Raw genomic sequence first — 17,159 nt, forward strand, 5'->3', positions numbered from 1 at the left:
AACCTAGGCACTGCAGGAGTGAGGCTGGCACTGCCTGGCACAGACTACGGCAGCACACGAACCTCGACACACATTTGGTTTTAGGTAGGCACCCAGCTGGAGAACCAGTTAAGCATGCTCAGAGATAATCTATCCACTGTCTCACCATGCACGAGAGGGGAGGACTCATTAAGGAAAAGGGTTGTAATGCCTTATTTCCTCTGACTCAAAAGTTCCCTTAATAGGAAATGGTTTCCAAGCTGTACTAGAGAGGATGCCGGCCCCTGTGAGAGCAGTGGACGCATTCCAACCCCTGATGGAAAACACTACAGAGTCTCCTTTGGATTTGAAGTGTAAATCGTGTCTACTAAAAAGGGCCTTATATAAACTGACCAGTGCTTGGGGATCAGCTTTGCTTCTCTAACAGCATTATTTATGGCCTTGCTGCTCTTTGAATATGCCTTTTCCAGTACATTACAAAGTCACGCAGGAACAAAGAGAGCACCAGGCCCGTCCAGATGATGTAACAGGGAGCGCCTTGTGCCAAGACGAACATGGCCCAGTGCCGCTCGCGAACTCAGGCAGCAGCACGGATCTGTTATTTTGATCATCACCGTCTCCACCAAGACACTCTATTGAAACTTGCCGATATTTTTCTGACAGCCTCTGCACTAACCGAGCTCGCTAAAAGCAGCCAAACTCAACATTCGCTCAGGAGCCTTGGTTCAAAACTTTGAGCTGAAATAGTATCGGGCAAAGTATCTGCCTGGCTTCCAAGGGATTTTGATGGTTTTTAAATGGAGGCACCACGCTGTATTTCACCAGGTGGATGGTATTCCCCGCACCTGCCTGGCAATGAGGCAAAGTCTTCAAAAAATCATCTCCTGAGAAACTGAACAAAGTTAAAAGGGACAAGTCAAGAAAGAACCACAAGCCACATCCAGGCCGAACTCCCATTGACTTCAATAGCTGTTTGCCTGGGTAAGGAGCAAGTGCAAATCTAGTGCCAGATCCTGCCACCCACACTCACACTGAATAGTACATTACTCATGCCACTGAAATCAAACTGGTAACATACAAAAGGAACAGCTTGGGTTTTTTAAATATATAAGGCCAAATCCTTTGGTCCTTATTCATGGCTAGGTTCCATCACCATCACTCACGCTGAAATCAGAGGGACACCACCAAAGTAAGCTACTACTTAGCATAAGGGTGGCAGAACCTATCCCTCAGTAAAGACCTAAGCACCTGGCCCTGTATATTTTAATAAAAACCTCCTATTCTACATTGCCAATAACTCTTTTGATCATTAAAGCTGAACAAACTTTCAAAAATCTAAATGCACTTTTTCACCACTGCTGCTGGCTCCCTTGCACTTCACTCTGCTTGTCAGGTGAAACTAGATGGGTCAATTCCATCTTCTGTTTATAGCCCATTTCACTTTGCATCTCTTCTCTGCTTTTGGTGGCATCCTGTTATGTTTGGGTCTCTAACAGTACAGGAAGAAAGATCAATTAAAAAAACCCCAGTTATTTTAAATGTGTGCCAATATTTCTATTCTCTGAGGTTTTGCAAGCCCCATCTTTTTCTTTTTTAATACAAGCCTAAGTTTACGGCCTGAGCTACTAGCCAGGGTTGCTTTAAGCAAAGAGTCAGAAGCATTTACATACAACCTGCAGCCATTTGACAAAATATTCTTAGTGCATAGGCAAAGCAGAGAGAACCTAACCAAAGTATTTCATATCATTACTTTCCAAAGTATCTTAAAGCAGTCTGAGCTGAGAGAACAGTTTCCAAGCTGTCAGTAGCAGAGTTTAGTTGACTTCTGCCTCGTGGCACATGAATCCTGGTAAATCATTCAAAAACCTGGGTGAATGCAAATAGATCACTGGAGCAGGTCCCCGGTCTCTGGAGTGGTACACGGACTAGCAGTGGAACTCATTGCACCATCTGCCATCTCCCACTATTCAGTATGGTTCCCAACTCAGGGACCTGCCTCCTGAGTGGTGAAATCCAGGCAGAACCTGGCTTTAGCCCTTGACTTTGTTTTGCTTGCTAAAATTAGGTTATGACAATAACCTTGTTCCCCCAAATCACTACATGCCCTGAACCCTGGTGGCACTGTGTGAGGGGAAGGAGTGGAAACCAGGCTTCAGCACACACTTCTCAGGAAATGCTGAGATGTTCTGTTTGTAGCCCAATGTGACCAAGATGCGACTATGTGCCCAACAGATGGAAAGCCCTCATGAGAAGACCAACAGCAGCTGCTGCACTATTGTTCATTATAGACCCCATATCCTGCAATGACTCTACTGTAAGACGGAATGTTTCTGTAGTGGTGGTTTTGTTGTTGGGTTTTTCTCTTAATAAAGGAGGTGTCACCCAGATGCCATACTGTCCCTATGCAGAAGGCTGTCCTGATTTATTGTAGCCAAAACAGACTATTTTTCATTCTGCCCTAGTAATAAAAAATCCACCTGCTCCAATGTGTTTCACTGGGGACTAAAGGTTCCTCCCTACGTTGTTATCTCCAAACATTTCTATAAATGCTTAAGAGTATTGGCATCTATTAAGGTGTTGATGTTTCACACAGTGGACCAGATTCTCAGCTGGCATTGTCTCACTGGATGTCAACAGAGCCATGCGAATTTACACCAGCTAAAGAGCTGGCCCAGCCACCCCATCCTTTCCTGTCCTGTTGAGGTTAGTGTTAGTGGCTTGGTAGCCTTCCCCAATCCCCTAGGTCTGGCCTCTGTTAGATTTGGGGGGTGGCAACAGAGAAACCTGAAAGGCTCATGGGACCTAATTAATTGAGCTGCGAGATGCTCAGACCATGGCCAATCTTTCTTCCTCGCCCCCCAAGTCTGTCCCATCAGCTGCAAGGGTTTTAACTGATCAGTGCAAGCAACTGTATGCAGCAGAGAAGAAGCATGGTTCAGAGGTTAGAGCATTAGTCCAAGACCCTGGAGATATGGGTTCAAGTCCCTCCTCTACCACAGACTTTCCTGTGTGACCTTGGGCAAGCCACTTAGTGTCTCAGCTCTTCATCTGTGAAATGGGGATAACAGCGGTCCCCTAACCCACAGGGGTGTAGTGAAGATACCCAGATAGTGAGGTGCTAGATCCTACAGTAGTGGGAGCCAAACAGACGCCGAAGATAGCTTGGCTGCATGCTCCAACATATCGCTCAGCTGCAGGGAGCTCTGCTCTGTGAAAAGCAAGATTCCTAGCTACTCTTCTATAAAACTGCAAACAAACAACACAATCAGTAATGAAACCTGGTGTGCCTTTGTTAGAGCTGGAGCTCCTACCTGGAGGCTGCAATCTCAGCCTTCTGCCGGGCGATGGCTGCGGCCCTCTGAGCTCCTTCCATGCTCCTGTCCACTTTTTGCCTGATCTTGGAGCTCTTCAGTGGTATCACCCTCTTCTTCATGCCTTTGATCAGGATGTTCTGCCGGTATTTGCCTTCCTCCTTCTTGCCATCTGGCAGGGTGGTGCAGCCATAGCCATGCCGCACGTTGTCCAGCCACTCGCCCTCGTACTTCAGGCCACTTGACCTCTCGCTCACCCCGAAGCCCGAGCGCTTGTCGTTCTTCCACTCGCCCATGTAGGACTCCGTGGTGGTGGCGTCGATGTCAGATTCGAAGGGCGGGAACTCCTCCCCTTCCGCCCCTTCGCCCAAGCTGACGGTGGAGGTGGCATCGCTGGCAGCAGAGCTGATGCCGCTCTCGCTCTTGAGGAAGCTGACTCGGCTCTTCTGGCTGGCCAGGGAGGTTTTGGACTCCGATTTCTTTAGCTTCCCCAGCAGAGAGCCCCGTCTGAAGAGGCCCCCTTTCTTCGGCTTGCTGGCTCCAGCATTGGCATACAGACTGAGGGCAAAGCCTCCCCGAGTGATAGTGGGTGACATGAGGATGCTTTCTGGGCTGCCCGCCGGCGAGTCCTGCTGTGGCAAGGTGCCGTTGCTGTGCTCGCTACGGAGGGAAGACAGAGAGGTTCGGAGAGGGGAGCGGACCACAGACGCCATGCCGTATGGGACACTCTGACGGACGCCGTATCCATGGCGCATGCCATTGGTGAACTGGCCCTGGTACGTTCCTAAAGGCAAGAACAAGGACCTCATTAAGCACGGCACTTATTTTTTAAACCGATGCCTCAATACAAAGAACAAGCACAGCAAATCAAACCACCGCATGACATAACGGCTGCCCTCATGCCTGGGCACCAGCTGCTGCCCTCTGCTGGGAGGGAAAGGTCAGAGCTGCACAAGTGATTATCAGTTTGCAAATGTCACAGCCCCTAGAGGCAGGCGGCCTGGAGAACAGATGCAAGCCATATTCCTTGCCCTGACACGCAGCGGGTGTTCTCCATTAGCTCACCCAATTCTGCTCTAATTACACCAGTTGTAAACCCAAAATCACTCTAATGCACACACTCTGGATTTACATGAGCGTGACTGGGAACAGAATCTGGCCCCAACATTTCTGGAATTTTAGGTTGTGTGTTCTGCACCTGATGGCTGATTGCCATGGTATTTGTTCTCTGTGTGTGCACAGTCAGCGATGTAAACAGTTCTTCTCTAGCATCATGACAGCCCCTTCCAGTCCACTTCCTTGCTCCGCTCTTGGAGATTCACATTATTGTCCACCACTAATACTGCATACGGTGAAAATGGCTAATGTTGTACACAGTGAACGTGATCTCCCCAGGGACCATCCACACATTGGGCTGCCTAGCAGAGATGGGAAGTTAACTGAAGATTGGGAAGAAGGATGATCTTGTGGCCTATTTTCGGCTCCTCCTGTGAGTCCCTGGGCAAGTCACTCAGCCTGAGTTCCTCATCTGAATAACAGAGATAACAACACCCTCCTACTTCACAGGGGTGTTGAGGGGCTAAATACATTAAAAGATTGTGAGGTGCTCAGATACTAATATGGCTGGGCCCAAAGAAGCATCTAGATAGACCAAAGCTGTCCTCAAAACGCCAGGGAGACTCTAGGAGACAAGTCTAAAAGTGTCTGTCTTGGAGAGCAATTCCTGCAAACTTGAATACGCTGCCCTTCACTGTTCCCAGAACAAAGCCCATAACCTATTGTTCTGACGGATAAAGCTCCGAGCTTTAGGGATAGGTAGAAAAGAGAGGCAGCCACACCTCAGAGGCCCTCCAGCACTGACCCAAGTTTGGGATGTTTGCAGGACACCCTCTCCCTTCCCCTCCCCCTTTGAAGGATTTGCATTACACTAAGCTTCCCTCTGGCTGAGGAGAGCTCAGGGTGACCCCCTCAGCATCCCCATGTGGAAGGGGACAGAACGGGGCTCATCAAAAGTTACACCAAGGGCTGCCTTCCCAGTCAGGAGTGAGCAGGCTGCCTCCCTAGCGCTCCCAGCTTCTACTGGCCTGGGAGGCCAGCTTCCCAAAAGCAGCTCTCTGCTTGGCAGTGCCAGGTGATTAGAGGCCTGACCCAAACCCTATTGAAATCACACTCCCATTAGTTTCAGTGGGCTTTGGATCAAGTTGCTAGGAGCTCTTACTGGACAACCATGGAGGCCCTTACTTGTGGTCCCTTCATTTACAAAGGTCTGGATACATTCAACCCAAAATGATTCCGCTGGGGAGTTAAAATGTCCCTCCTGCCCGCCAGTTTGCCTCCAGCCATTTGAAAAGATGCCCTCTGCTGTGCAGAGTTCAAAAGGCTGCCGTGAGCCACCCATTCAGAGCAGAACTGACTTAGCAATTCATCAGCAGGTGGGTCTGCGGTGGTGGGAACACAGTGTGGACTGCAGCCACCCCTCACTCATTACCTCAGTGTGGAGTCAAACTGCCCCTTGGGCAAGCTACTGTCATCGAATCATAGAAATGTGGGGCTGGAAGTGATCTCAAGAGATCACTAGTCCATCCCCACACACTGAGGCAGGGTATACCTAGCCCCTCGTTGGCAGGTGTTTGTCTAACCTGTTCTTCAAAACCTCCAGGGTTGGGGATTCCACAGTCTAGGTATCCTGTTCCAGAGCTTACCTATCCTTATAGTTAGAACGTTTTTCTAACGTCCAACCTAAATCACCCTTGCAGCGAACTAAGCCAATTTACTTCTCGGGCTGCCCTCGGCAGATATGAAGAACAACTGATCACCATCCTCTTTGAAATGACCTTTTCTATATCTGAAGACTGTTACGTCCCCCAGTCAACCTTCTCTTCTCTAGACTTTGGGGAAGTCTCTTCAGTTCCTGTGCCACAGTTCCCCGGGATGTGAGTGAAGTTTAATTTCCTAATGTCAAGATCCACCCTCGGAAGGGCACTAGAGAAGGGTAGCATGGGCTACAGGGAAAACCTTTGCTTTTTGTGTTGGGGCAGGAATATCATTGTGGAGCCTCAATACAGAGCGATCGGAAAGAAGCAGTTTCACTGCTGTGGCTGCTTTGGAGGTTTCCCAAGGGGGAACCTGTTTCCTGCCCGATCAATACCCCAGAATGCTAATTCTACTCACACCAGAATCCCTCTCTCCCTGGATTTCCCTTACTCTGTTGATACGGTTGCCTCAGTAACTGGCAAACCACCAAAGACAAAAGCAGCATTCAGCTCTGCCTCCAGCCATCGCTGAGAGTCCAGAATGGGCCATCCCCTTCTGAAATCTGCAGACCACAGCGCAGACCACGGACCCCTGCACCACGCTGCCCTCGGTCAGCCCATGAAAGGTGCTAATGCAGTGCTGATGTTAAATACCGTTGCAAAGCATGACCACTCGCCCCTCCTAAGGGCTCAGTTTCTCACGGGCAAATGGCCAGCTGTGCAGGGGACATTTTTATGGGCATCTGTTCTAAATGGGCCGCTTTCTATTAAATTGGGACAAGATACAGCGTCAGTGATTTACTGGCAGGTGGCAGAGTACGGTCACCCTTAGAGAAGCAAACCCTATGCAGAGAAGGACACAGAAAGCATCCTCCCTGCCACAACGTCAGTTACTGCATGATCCTCTGCAGACCATGGAACCAGTGCTTAATTAACTAGCATCAGGTGAGGCTGATGACAGCATGTGTGTCAATTCCATTAACTTTCCCTCCCTCCCCTCTCCAGCTCTCACCCAAAGGGAAGGATCAGCCAAGTTCCAAGAAATTAAATTCCACAATCTAGTCGTCAAACCCAAGATGGTCCTGCCCAGGAGATGGTTTCTGATTCCTTCTTTGGCAATAATGGGAGTGAACATTTTACGGTCTCCCTGGCCAGTTCTGCCAAATAATCTTTACTCTCAAGATGCTGGTTTCATTGAAATCCTCTTTGAATCTGTCAGCAGGGTGTCAACTTACACACTCCAACAGGGAACAGAAGACGTGCCCAGGTGCAGCAGCAGCCACGAATCCCTCCCCACCATGTGCCTCTCTCCAGCTATCTACGTTCTCACATTGTACTCCTCAGCACAGTGCCTGAACACCTCAACCCTGAGCTAGGAGAACTACAGATGGTGGGAAAAGGGGAATCTAATCTTCACTTAGCATTTGCTTTCTCTGTTGAGGCAGCTAAACAAAGGGTTCAGTTAGAACTAAGAGTTGGGGTGTGAAGTGGCCACCTGCCGAAAGGAAACAACCTACCATGGCAAAATTCTCTTCATGGTTTGGAGAAACTGCTTTAGAAAAGAGACAGCATGGTCTAGTGGGTACGGCATGGATTGGGAGTCAAGAGACCTGGTTTCCATTCCCTGCTTGGCCACTCACCAGCTGTGGGGCTTGGGCACATAATTTGACCCCTTCTCTGACCCTCTGTAAAATGGTGACAATGATCCTTTACCAAGTTTTATTACTCATCTATAAATAAGTTCACATTCTGTGTATGGATGGCCCTGGAACTCAACTGCTTTGTTTCTGCTTGTGCTGGGGTTGCAGCCTGAAAGCAGAGCTGACACATAATATGGAATGACATTAGAGACCTTTCTGTAGGACATTAGTGACCTTCAGCCTCTTTCAATGCCTTAAGGATAGAAGACTCCATTCAATATTGGTTCAATATTAACTAACTTAAAACTGAATTCTAGCAAGTCTCTGAGGCCCAGAGAGTTTAAGCAACTCACCCAAGGTCACACAGTGAGTCCATGGCAGAGGCAGAACATGAACGCCACTGACGAGATCCCCTGATGGCTACAACTTGCTCTGACCACTAGGCAATGCCACCTCCCACCCATGTTCTGTAAGCACCTGTGCATACTGGAGGGGCGAGATTTTTAAGCACCCAATTAGGTGCCCATCTCCTACCGACTGTCAATGTGTGCCTAACTCCTATAGGCACTTTTGAAAATCCCACTCTGGGTCTTTAAGCGTGTTCACTGAATCACTTTAGAGCTGGTTTAGAATGGTTCAGCCTGCTCGATTTACATATAGATCAGCTGGCCCGTGATTCTACAGTCAGTTTAAGCTGGTTTTGACACTGACCACTCTTCCCAGCCCACTCTTGTTAAAAACGAATTTGTTTCAAACTGTTAAGCTCACACGGCTAAATGCCCCATGTAGACGGCGCCTGAGCACAAACCCCAGACCGAGCAGGCAGAGAAGATGAGGCACTGAAAGCCCTTGACTGAACTCACAGCACGTTTCTGGACAAACAGGGATTCCCTGTAAAGTGCCCGGACTCAGCTTTGTGTTTTTCCATGTCACTTCCCAAGCCATGATTTATAGCCTCTCTCAGAGCTTTCACCCTCTTACCCAGCAAAAGCCATAAAACAAACTCCAGGGCCTGGCTGGGCAGCTGCTGAGAGGAGTTAGAAAGCCTGAGGTGGCCACCGCTGTGTAGCACTGAATAATGAAGTCAGTGAGCAGCAGAAAGACAACTTATTCCTGCACCAGCCTGCCTGTCACACAGCAAAGGACAGCATATGGAAACAGTCAAGGAGATAGGGATGCCCCTAGCCCCCTCCTAGCAAGATCCCCGATCAGTGCAAAGGGAGCAAGGAGGGGCAAGGAAAAAGCCAGGGGCGGGGGTGTTGACCAGATGGAATCAATGTTAGTGTCAACCTTTACTCACAGCTCACTAACCTGCTCAGAGACACAATTCTCCTCGCATTTACACTAGTGATTTCATTGTAGTCAATGGAATGGTGCATCCGATGAAGTGAGCTGTAGCTCACGAAAGCTTATGCTCTAATAAATTTGTTAGTCTCTAAGGTGCCACAAGTACTCCTTTTCTATTTAATGGAATTACAGTGGCATAAAAGCAATGTCATAGGAGGAGGATGCCCAGCAGTTAGCCCAGGGCACACAGAAAAGGAGATGCGGTCAACCACGAGTAGGGGTGAAAGGGATACAGCACTGAGTCACCTAGCGACCTTGTTACTTACCTAGCTGTAAATAACCACCTTTGTGTCTGTGAAGACAAAGCCAACATGGACCTACCTAACACCTATGTAAAGGCCAGTCTGGGTATTCGCCAAATGTGTGTTCCAGGCTAACGTTAGGGTCAGCCTATGGTAAAAGCCACAAACACCTGGAGCCTGGCAATCAATTAACAGGGTATAAAACTATAGTGAAGACAAGCCCTAAAAAAGAGGCAATGTCTGAACTAGGGGGGAAAAGTTTGTAATTTGAACCCATGATAACCAGCATGGAAAAATCTTAGTGTAGACAAGATAAGTATAGTTTTAACATATGTTAGTGGGGCTCCTCTTTAGGGTTTAAGCTGACAAGCTAATGTGCCAGAACTACAACTGCCTTGTCAACATTAGGATTTTAACACATATAAGCTACTCTGGGTTAAAAATGCACCCATCTTTTATTTTCCTAGTGTAGACATGTGCAGAGTGTGCAGACAGGGTTTTGTCCTGGTTTAACTAAATTGGTTTAAAAACATACTTTGCACTAAATTGCAGCAAATTTGTACAGAGCCAAGCCCTTAGCTAATTAGTATGCGTAAAGCCTTTTAAATTCCCTGGATAAAAGGAGCTGTAAAATGGAAATGTGTAACTATTTATTCTGCATCATTAATATATGTGGGATTAGAACCATGTGCAAATCTGCCATCTTCCACTTTGTGAAGATCAAAGCTGGTTGCAGACTTTTAAAAAGTTTAAAAAATTAACTCCAAATATGGGTGGGTTGGAGGTGGGGGTGCGGAAAATGTGTGTACATTTTTTCCTAGATATTTTCCCCCTATTCTGGCCAGCTTTAGTGAACATCCACATTCAGAAATAGCAATATGTCTGCACTCCCCACAGCAACAGCTTTCCTCCGAGGAAATCACAATATGACCCCCCTGCCTGGGCTCAGGTTGAGCCGACCAGGTTAGACATTTTAATGGGAAAACTTCCTCTCCTCTTCCTTCACCTTGCAAAAAAATAATCAAATACACTTTTTTTTTTTTTATGGTCACAACAACAGGTCCCAGCCTCTGAAATCTCCCAGTTGCTTTCCCCCCAAATCAGAGGCAATAGAAGAAAACTGCAGCAGTTTGGAGACCCCTGAAAATGTGACTCTTGTCCCTGATGGGGCAAAAGCCTTGAGTAATCTCATTAAAGTCAGAAGCTTGGTGCTGGTAACCAGGGATTTAGAGCCAGCAACAGCTCAAAAAACCCTAAAAGTCTTCAAAGCAGTTTTGAAAAATTCTGCTTAATGGCACAATCTTCTTGGTATGAAAAATTGTCCAGAGTTGGAACAGTAGATTCTTCAGGGGCAGAGGGGAAAGGAATAGAGACCTGAGCTGGAAATTACATCTGAATAAAGGCTGATGCAGTCAGCCTGGCCTCTTTCCTCAGATCCACAGAGCTAGGATAATTCACACCCATTTGTGTGAATGTGGTTTGTCTCATTCCACAGCACAGAATGGGCATTCCTCTCTCCACTACTCCCTTGAGAAATACAACTGTTCACAGGACCAAGGGTGGCCGCAGGAGAGGGGCAATTAAAGGAGACACACAGCTGTGTTCTGTCCAGCCTGGCTAAAAACACCCACTCAACACTGAGCTGGAGAGAAAGCAACGGCCCTCTCCTGCCAAGGCCCATCAGGACAAGCCCAATGATGCAAAGCAGGGAAAGGAATGTACAGAGGCAAGTGGGAGTGGGTAAACAGAATCATATTTTCTTTAGTTCTTCTTAACAGCTTGTGAACCTAAATAAGGGTACTGGCCAGAATGAGAGCTGGTGTGGACAGCTACTGAAGTCTCCACCAGCAGAGCTTCACCAATGCATCTTAGCCCTGACATACAGTAACTCCTGCTACTCCAGTCGTGAGCCCCACACAGAACCACCCTGACCCACAGCTACCCCAGCTACTGCAGCCCTGGGCCCCAAAATCTCAGCTAACATGCAGTGTGTTTTGTGATGTGGAAAACCCTGTATTTAGGACTAGGATGGACCACAGCCTCGCTTTCCCCCACGACTTGAGTCAAAGCTGGAACACACAGATCGGCAGAGGTGAAAGGCCAAAATGTTAATTTGCAGAGTCACTCAATCGTTAGCAGGGCCAGGGCAGAGGGCTGATAGATGAAGTAACAGGGTGGATGGGGAGATGTATAGATTGGAAAGAAAAACAACAAAAAGCCAAAAATGCCCCTTTATGTCATCATCAGTGGAAAGCTTTGCTGTTTTTTAATGACAAGAAATCCTATGAAATGCCCCCCTCCTGTCTTACCCAAAAGATACCATACCTGGCTCTTAGTAACACCTGTTAGACACATATGGGAGTCTGGCTGGTTTCTGTGTTTTTGCTGTGATTTCTAGAGATTTCTGGATCTGCTCCTAAATGGAGCTGACCCTTTCTATTTATATACACACAAGATGGGAAGGATCAAGTTGCAGAGTAGATTAATCATTGTCTCTAAAGACCTCAGTCTCAATCACTCTGATTCACAAATGGATTGTGTGTGCCCTCTGCTTAGGTCAGATAATATATCACACCTTCCATAAGTAGCTGTGGTCAATTTAGTACAGAGACAGGATGATCCACAGGTCATTGAATGGGCTCAAAGGCCAGTGCTGAAATTTGAGTGTCACATAGTGTCTCTCACTTCATGAACCAGGGTCCATTCTTCAGGAAACACCACCCTCTTCCCTTTCCACGCTGGGCATAAGGTGCAAGTTAAAAAAACTCTCACTGTAGTTTTAAAGAGCTTACTTGCCAGCTTACTGGCAACAGCCAAAATAGTATCCTTAATTCTTACAGTCGTAAAGTTTCATGCACAGATACCATGATGATGGACATATTGGAAGTACTTAGTGTCATGGACAGACAGATTAAATAGACACACAAGTAAAACAAACTAATGAAAACTTAGTGCTTGCTGTTAGAACAAAAGTCACCTGAGGGAGGTTTGATTTAAGACAGTGCATAACTAAAAAGCATCAATGTTAGGGCCAAATTCAGCCTTGGTAAAGCTCCACTGGAAAGACAACATGGGCTAGTGGACAGGAAATTGGACCCTGAATTGGGAGACTGGGAGTCTGTTCCCACCTCTGCTACTGACTTGCTGCATGACCCTGGGTGAATCACTTATCCTCAGTTAAATGGTGCTGCTTTCTTTGTAAAGCACTTTAAGATGTATGGAGCAACTGTACTTTATAAGCCCTGTTATTGTTATTTTGGGGTCAATGAAGTTACACTAGGGCTGAGTTTTGCCCAAACTTCCAAGTCCCTTAGCTGTCTCTGAGGACTGCAGCTCAGAATCAGTAGGAAGTGTGAAGAATTCCATATACATTTGCTATCTGTTGTCTGCACTTGGCAATAGGCAGAACTAGCAGAAAAATCATGGTTACTGCCTCAGCTCCAGCTCTACAGAAATCCTCCTCTAAGCTTCAGTCCCCTCTCAGCTTGATTATTGCTGCTAATTCCCTCTTTGATGGCTTCTGCATGGCTCAGGTGCTCAGACTCCAGAATATGCACAGTCCCGCTGCTGCTCACCATCTGGTACACACAAACAAGCATGGCTTCATCACTCCTCTCCTTGGTTCCCTTTCCAGGTTCCAGAAAATTGCCTTCTCTGTTTTTAAAACTCTGCACAGACTCACCTTGGCCAACCCATGGACCTTCTCTCTTTCCTTCTCCAGCCTCCTCCCATCACTTCTCTAAGAGCACTATTTCGCCACTGTTGGTGCAAGAACCTTCTTCTCTGCAGCTCCTATCAGCTGCAACAGCCTTTCTGTACCTCTTCACCTCACTTGAGTCTTCAGCTCATTTCACAGCTCACCTGAAACTCGCCTCATTGTTTCTTTTCACCTCTCCCCCTGGTCTTATGACAACTGAATTTAATTGTTTCCCCCTGAGATGAATTTACACCAGTGCTTTCTCCCAGCTCCCCAAAAACAGTCCTGCACTATTTAACACTGTTTTCAGGCCACAGCTTGAACACAAGACATTTTTAAAAGTTATACAATCATTGTATTGCAAAACAGGGATTGAAGACCAGATGTTTACATTACAGCTTCTTCTGTGTGGTTTAGTATGATCAAACAAACACCCAGAGCCCCTCCAGACACCCCCCATGTCTTTCTTGCACAAAAAATAATGGGGTTTGCAAATAAGGTCAGAGACTGAAGCTCAAGCAATCATTTACACAATCCTCTAACGTGCTTACCTCATTCACACACGGGGCATTCCCAATCCTAGATCACCTTCTCCTTTACCTATAATGCACTATTCTCTTAAAGGGCTCCAGTCGCACACTTTATCAACAGAACTATATCATGAGGCTTTGAGTTAACCACATTTAAAAAAACCCAAACATACATGTTCTAATGTGTTACAATACATTAGGTAGCATGGTCCCTAATGAGTCTGGGTTCTGCTTTAATGTTGAACCAGACCCAATGAGTGTAAGTGACACTACGCCTGGGGAAATTCTGTGCTACTGTGCACACACAGAATTCATGTCCCCCGCAGGTCTTTTCACCGCAGAAAATGGATTCTGCTGGGGAGGCACTGCAATTACACCTTTCATTTACCAGGGGCTGCTGTGGCACCAGAAGAGAGGGCAATTGGCTCAGGTCTGGAGCAGCCAGCTACAGAGAGGGAGGGGTCGGAGGCTGTGTGCCTCAAAGCACCCTGCCCATGGGCCCAGGTGAGGAGGCACAGATATGGGGGGAATGGGCAGAATGGGTTGCACAGGGATCCTGGGGAGTCACACAGACTGGGGTTCAGAAGGGCTACTGGGGGGAGACTGGTGTGGGGACACAAGAGCTAATGGGGTGATAGCATTGACCCCAGGGTTGAATAGGCGTGGGGGTACAGGACCACATGGGGACAGGGAGGAGGAGGTGGCTGAGTGGGGATGCAGGGATAGGAGCAGATGTGCCTGACTGAATGGGAGACGCTAGGGGGTCAGCCAGGATCTGCATGGGAGAGGCTCCCCACCAACTCCCTAACAATCCCTTTGCCTCCCTCCCCTCCCCAAAAAAACCCTGTTCCACACTTCTCCCACCCACACCCAACAACCCTCCAGGTTCACTCCCAGAATCCTTCCCAGCAATTACTTGCCTCTCCCTCCGCTCCTCCATTACCCCTGACTCCCCCAAGCCTTTGAACTGCTTCTGAGGGGAAATCCATTTCTGTATTGTAGTATACATGAATTATTACCCAAAGTTCTGTATTAATATGCCCAGTAAGGGATCTATTTGTCAAAAAACATTTCCTGAATCTTTTTTGTTGTCTGTACTGTTACAGACATACTTGCTGACAGGTATTTTGAAATAAATAACCAAAATAATTGAAACTGGCGTGATTACATTGTGTTATTTTGACAAATAAAATATGCAGAATTTTAAAATATTGTGCTCAGAATTAATTTTTTGGCTCAGAACTCCCCCAGGAGTAAAAGTGAGCACTATTGCCAACAGAGGGGCCACAGTTTAGATGACACACAACATTCAAGTTCTGACTCATGGCAGAGGAAACCACTATAGTGGTGGATTTTTGTTTTGTTTTGGGGGCAGGAGTGGGGAAGTGTTCACCCTGGGGCAGTTAAACTCCAATTTTTGTGCCAATATTTTGCCTGCCCAGATGTCCCTTTTCTGTAGTGCTAATGTGTGCTATTGAATATCTGCACCATCACATCCCAAAGGTAGCTGCATTTTACTGGTGGATGAAGCAACCGCTGCATATGCTTTAAGACAGTTTGACATCCTTCAGAATTAAAGGTGTTATAGAAATGAAAGATATTAGCTGGATAACAGCTGTTTGAGTGTGTCATAACACTAAACTTATACATACCTTACAAATGACCTCAAGATCCTCATGTCAATCGTTCCATTCATTACAAACACATAGTTTAGCCCCTATCCTCTATTATCACGGTATAGTAAACTGCTTTGGACTATTTAACAAATCACACAGCCTGAAGATAGAAGAAGAATGAAGTTTAAAGAACTGGACAAATGAAATTGGTCATCTCTAATCTGCAACTTTAACTGCAACTTCATGTGCCATAAGTGTAAGAACCTCAGCACTTGCTTAAAGTTAGGCATGTGCTTAAGTAACTTGCTGAATAAGGGCACATTAAAGCAAAGCCCCCGGAAAGCCAATACCGTAGCTTGAACTCTCCTATTATTTGAAGGGGTTCTCACAACAAAATTTTTTTCTCACCAACAAAACTCTTGCTGGTGGCCACTCTGACAAATTTTCCTAAAATGCTTAATTAACTTTAGGAAAAACAAATAAATATGCACATTTATGTGTCCAAATAATTGTAATTTATTTATGTAGGGTTTTTTGCAGACTCAATAATAAAAATAATAGACACTTGTCTCTAGTCTTTACTGGACTGAAACAGAATAGAAACTCAAATAAGGTGCTTCGCATGTTTTGCTTTTTGGTTGATTTTTTTTTTTTTTTTAGACTAGCTAGCTAGTAAGTCTGCTACTGTGAAAAGTAATATTTGTAAATAGTATTTTCACAGCAGACTTACTTAGCCCCAGCAAGCTGGGCGACAAATTAAGCCCAGAATGGGAAGGTGGGGAGGGAGACCAGGGGTGATGTGGGGGCTTGAGGTGGCAGCAGGGGTTGGGGCAATGGAGGGCGGGAGTGAGCCCGGAACCTGGGGTCCCGCTGCATGGCTGGAGACTGGAAGAGGCAGGAGAGGCCACAGTGACATGTGGGGGGTGAGCCTGGGACCGGATCTCTGGGTCCGGAACCCGAAGCCCTGCGGCTGGGGGCCGGAGTCTTATGCCGCACGACCAGAGACTACCACCCACCACGCCAGGGCTGAAGCTCAACCAGCATCACCCTGGGAAGATGGAGAACTCACACAGGTTACCTGATCCTACAGTGGTTGTGGCTTCAGAAGGGGGCATGGACCAGCACCTGCTGTCGACACTGGGGGAGGGATTGCTGCTTTGCCGCTCCCCCAGTCAACACCCAGGAGGCTGTGGCTGCAGTTGAGAAACGCTGTAAATGTGATATGCTTTTTTATCATGAAGAGATACATTTCTCAAATTATTTTTCTTTGTAAATAATTGGCATTGGGGGTCCTGAATAATAATAAAGTGCAATCCTCAGGAATATATCCGCGAATACTCCCTTCCCCGCAAATCACCCTCTTGATTAGCCATACAAAACATGGCAGCACGCACTGTTACACTATTGAAGAGTTGCAGAATTATTTGCACAGGATTCCTGTGATGTTGCATTACAATTATTTATTAGTTTCAGACGCTTCCCACCTTGTCTAATTAAATTTTTTCTTTACCGTTCAGAGCATTTGCAAAATGTCTGACAAATACTTGTATACTGAGTGCCTTTGTGCATGAACATGGGCTGAGATTTTTCAAAGAAGTCTAGGGGATTTATACTAGTGGAAGATAGGTGACTCAATTCTCCAGACAGCTTTGATAAACATTCGGGTTGAGTTTTAGTCATACACAAGTTCAGTGCATTCATGCAATTTGGTATTTAGTAAATAGACACAGAGCATTAAAATGCTGTAGATTATACAGTGATGTATAAGACAAAAACAAGCACAACTTTCTTTGCCCAATGAGAATTAATTCTTGTCACTTTATAATTTGCTGTAGCCATGGGCCCAAAATTCTTCAATCAGACGTCCCATAATATAATCCAGTCTTTCACTAGCCTCACGCTATAGAAAATAAAGTTTGGAGGAAACATCTATAATCAAGACATTTGAGGATGTTTTTCACATAGAAAGCATAGTCATGCAGAAGCTTTACAATTATTTGAGGTCTCTCTCACTTTTCTGGTGTACGGAAAAGGAAATGTATGT

At 46.5% G+C, this 17,159-nt stretch overlaps 1 protein-coding gene across 1 annotated transcript in view; it reads right to left on the bottom strand.

The window, feature by feature from the left end:
• JPH2 (junctophilin 2) overlaps nt 1-17,159 on the bottom strand; it is a 59,315-nt gene that overhangs the window by 41,475 nt on the left and 681 nt on the right. Inside the window, exon 2 of the mRNA XM_077832215.1 lies at nt 3,291-4,074. Within this exon, the coding sequence (XP_077688341.1) occupies nt 3,291-4,074 (784 nt within the window). The remainder of the gene's footprint in view (nt 1-3,290; nt 4,075-17,159) is intronic.

The sequence above is a fragment of the Eretmochelys imbricata genome, chromosome 13 (assembly GCF_965152235.1).
Source record: "Eretmochelys imbricata isolate rEreImb1 chromosome 13, rEreImb1.hap1, whole genome shotgun sequence".
In the NCBI taxonomy this organism is placed as follows: Eukaryota; Metazoa; Chordata; order Testudines; family Cheloniidae; genus Eretmochelys; species Eretmochelys imbricata.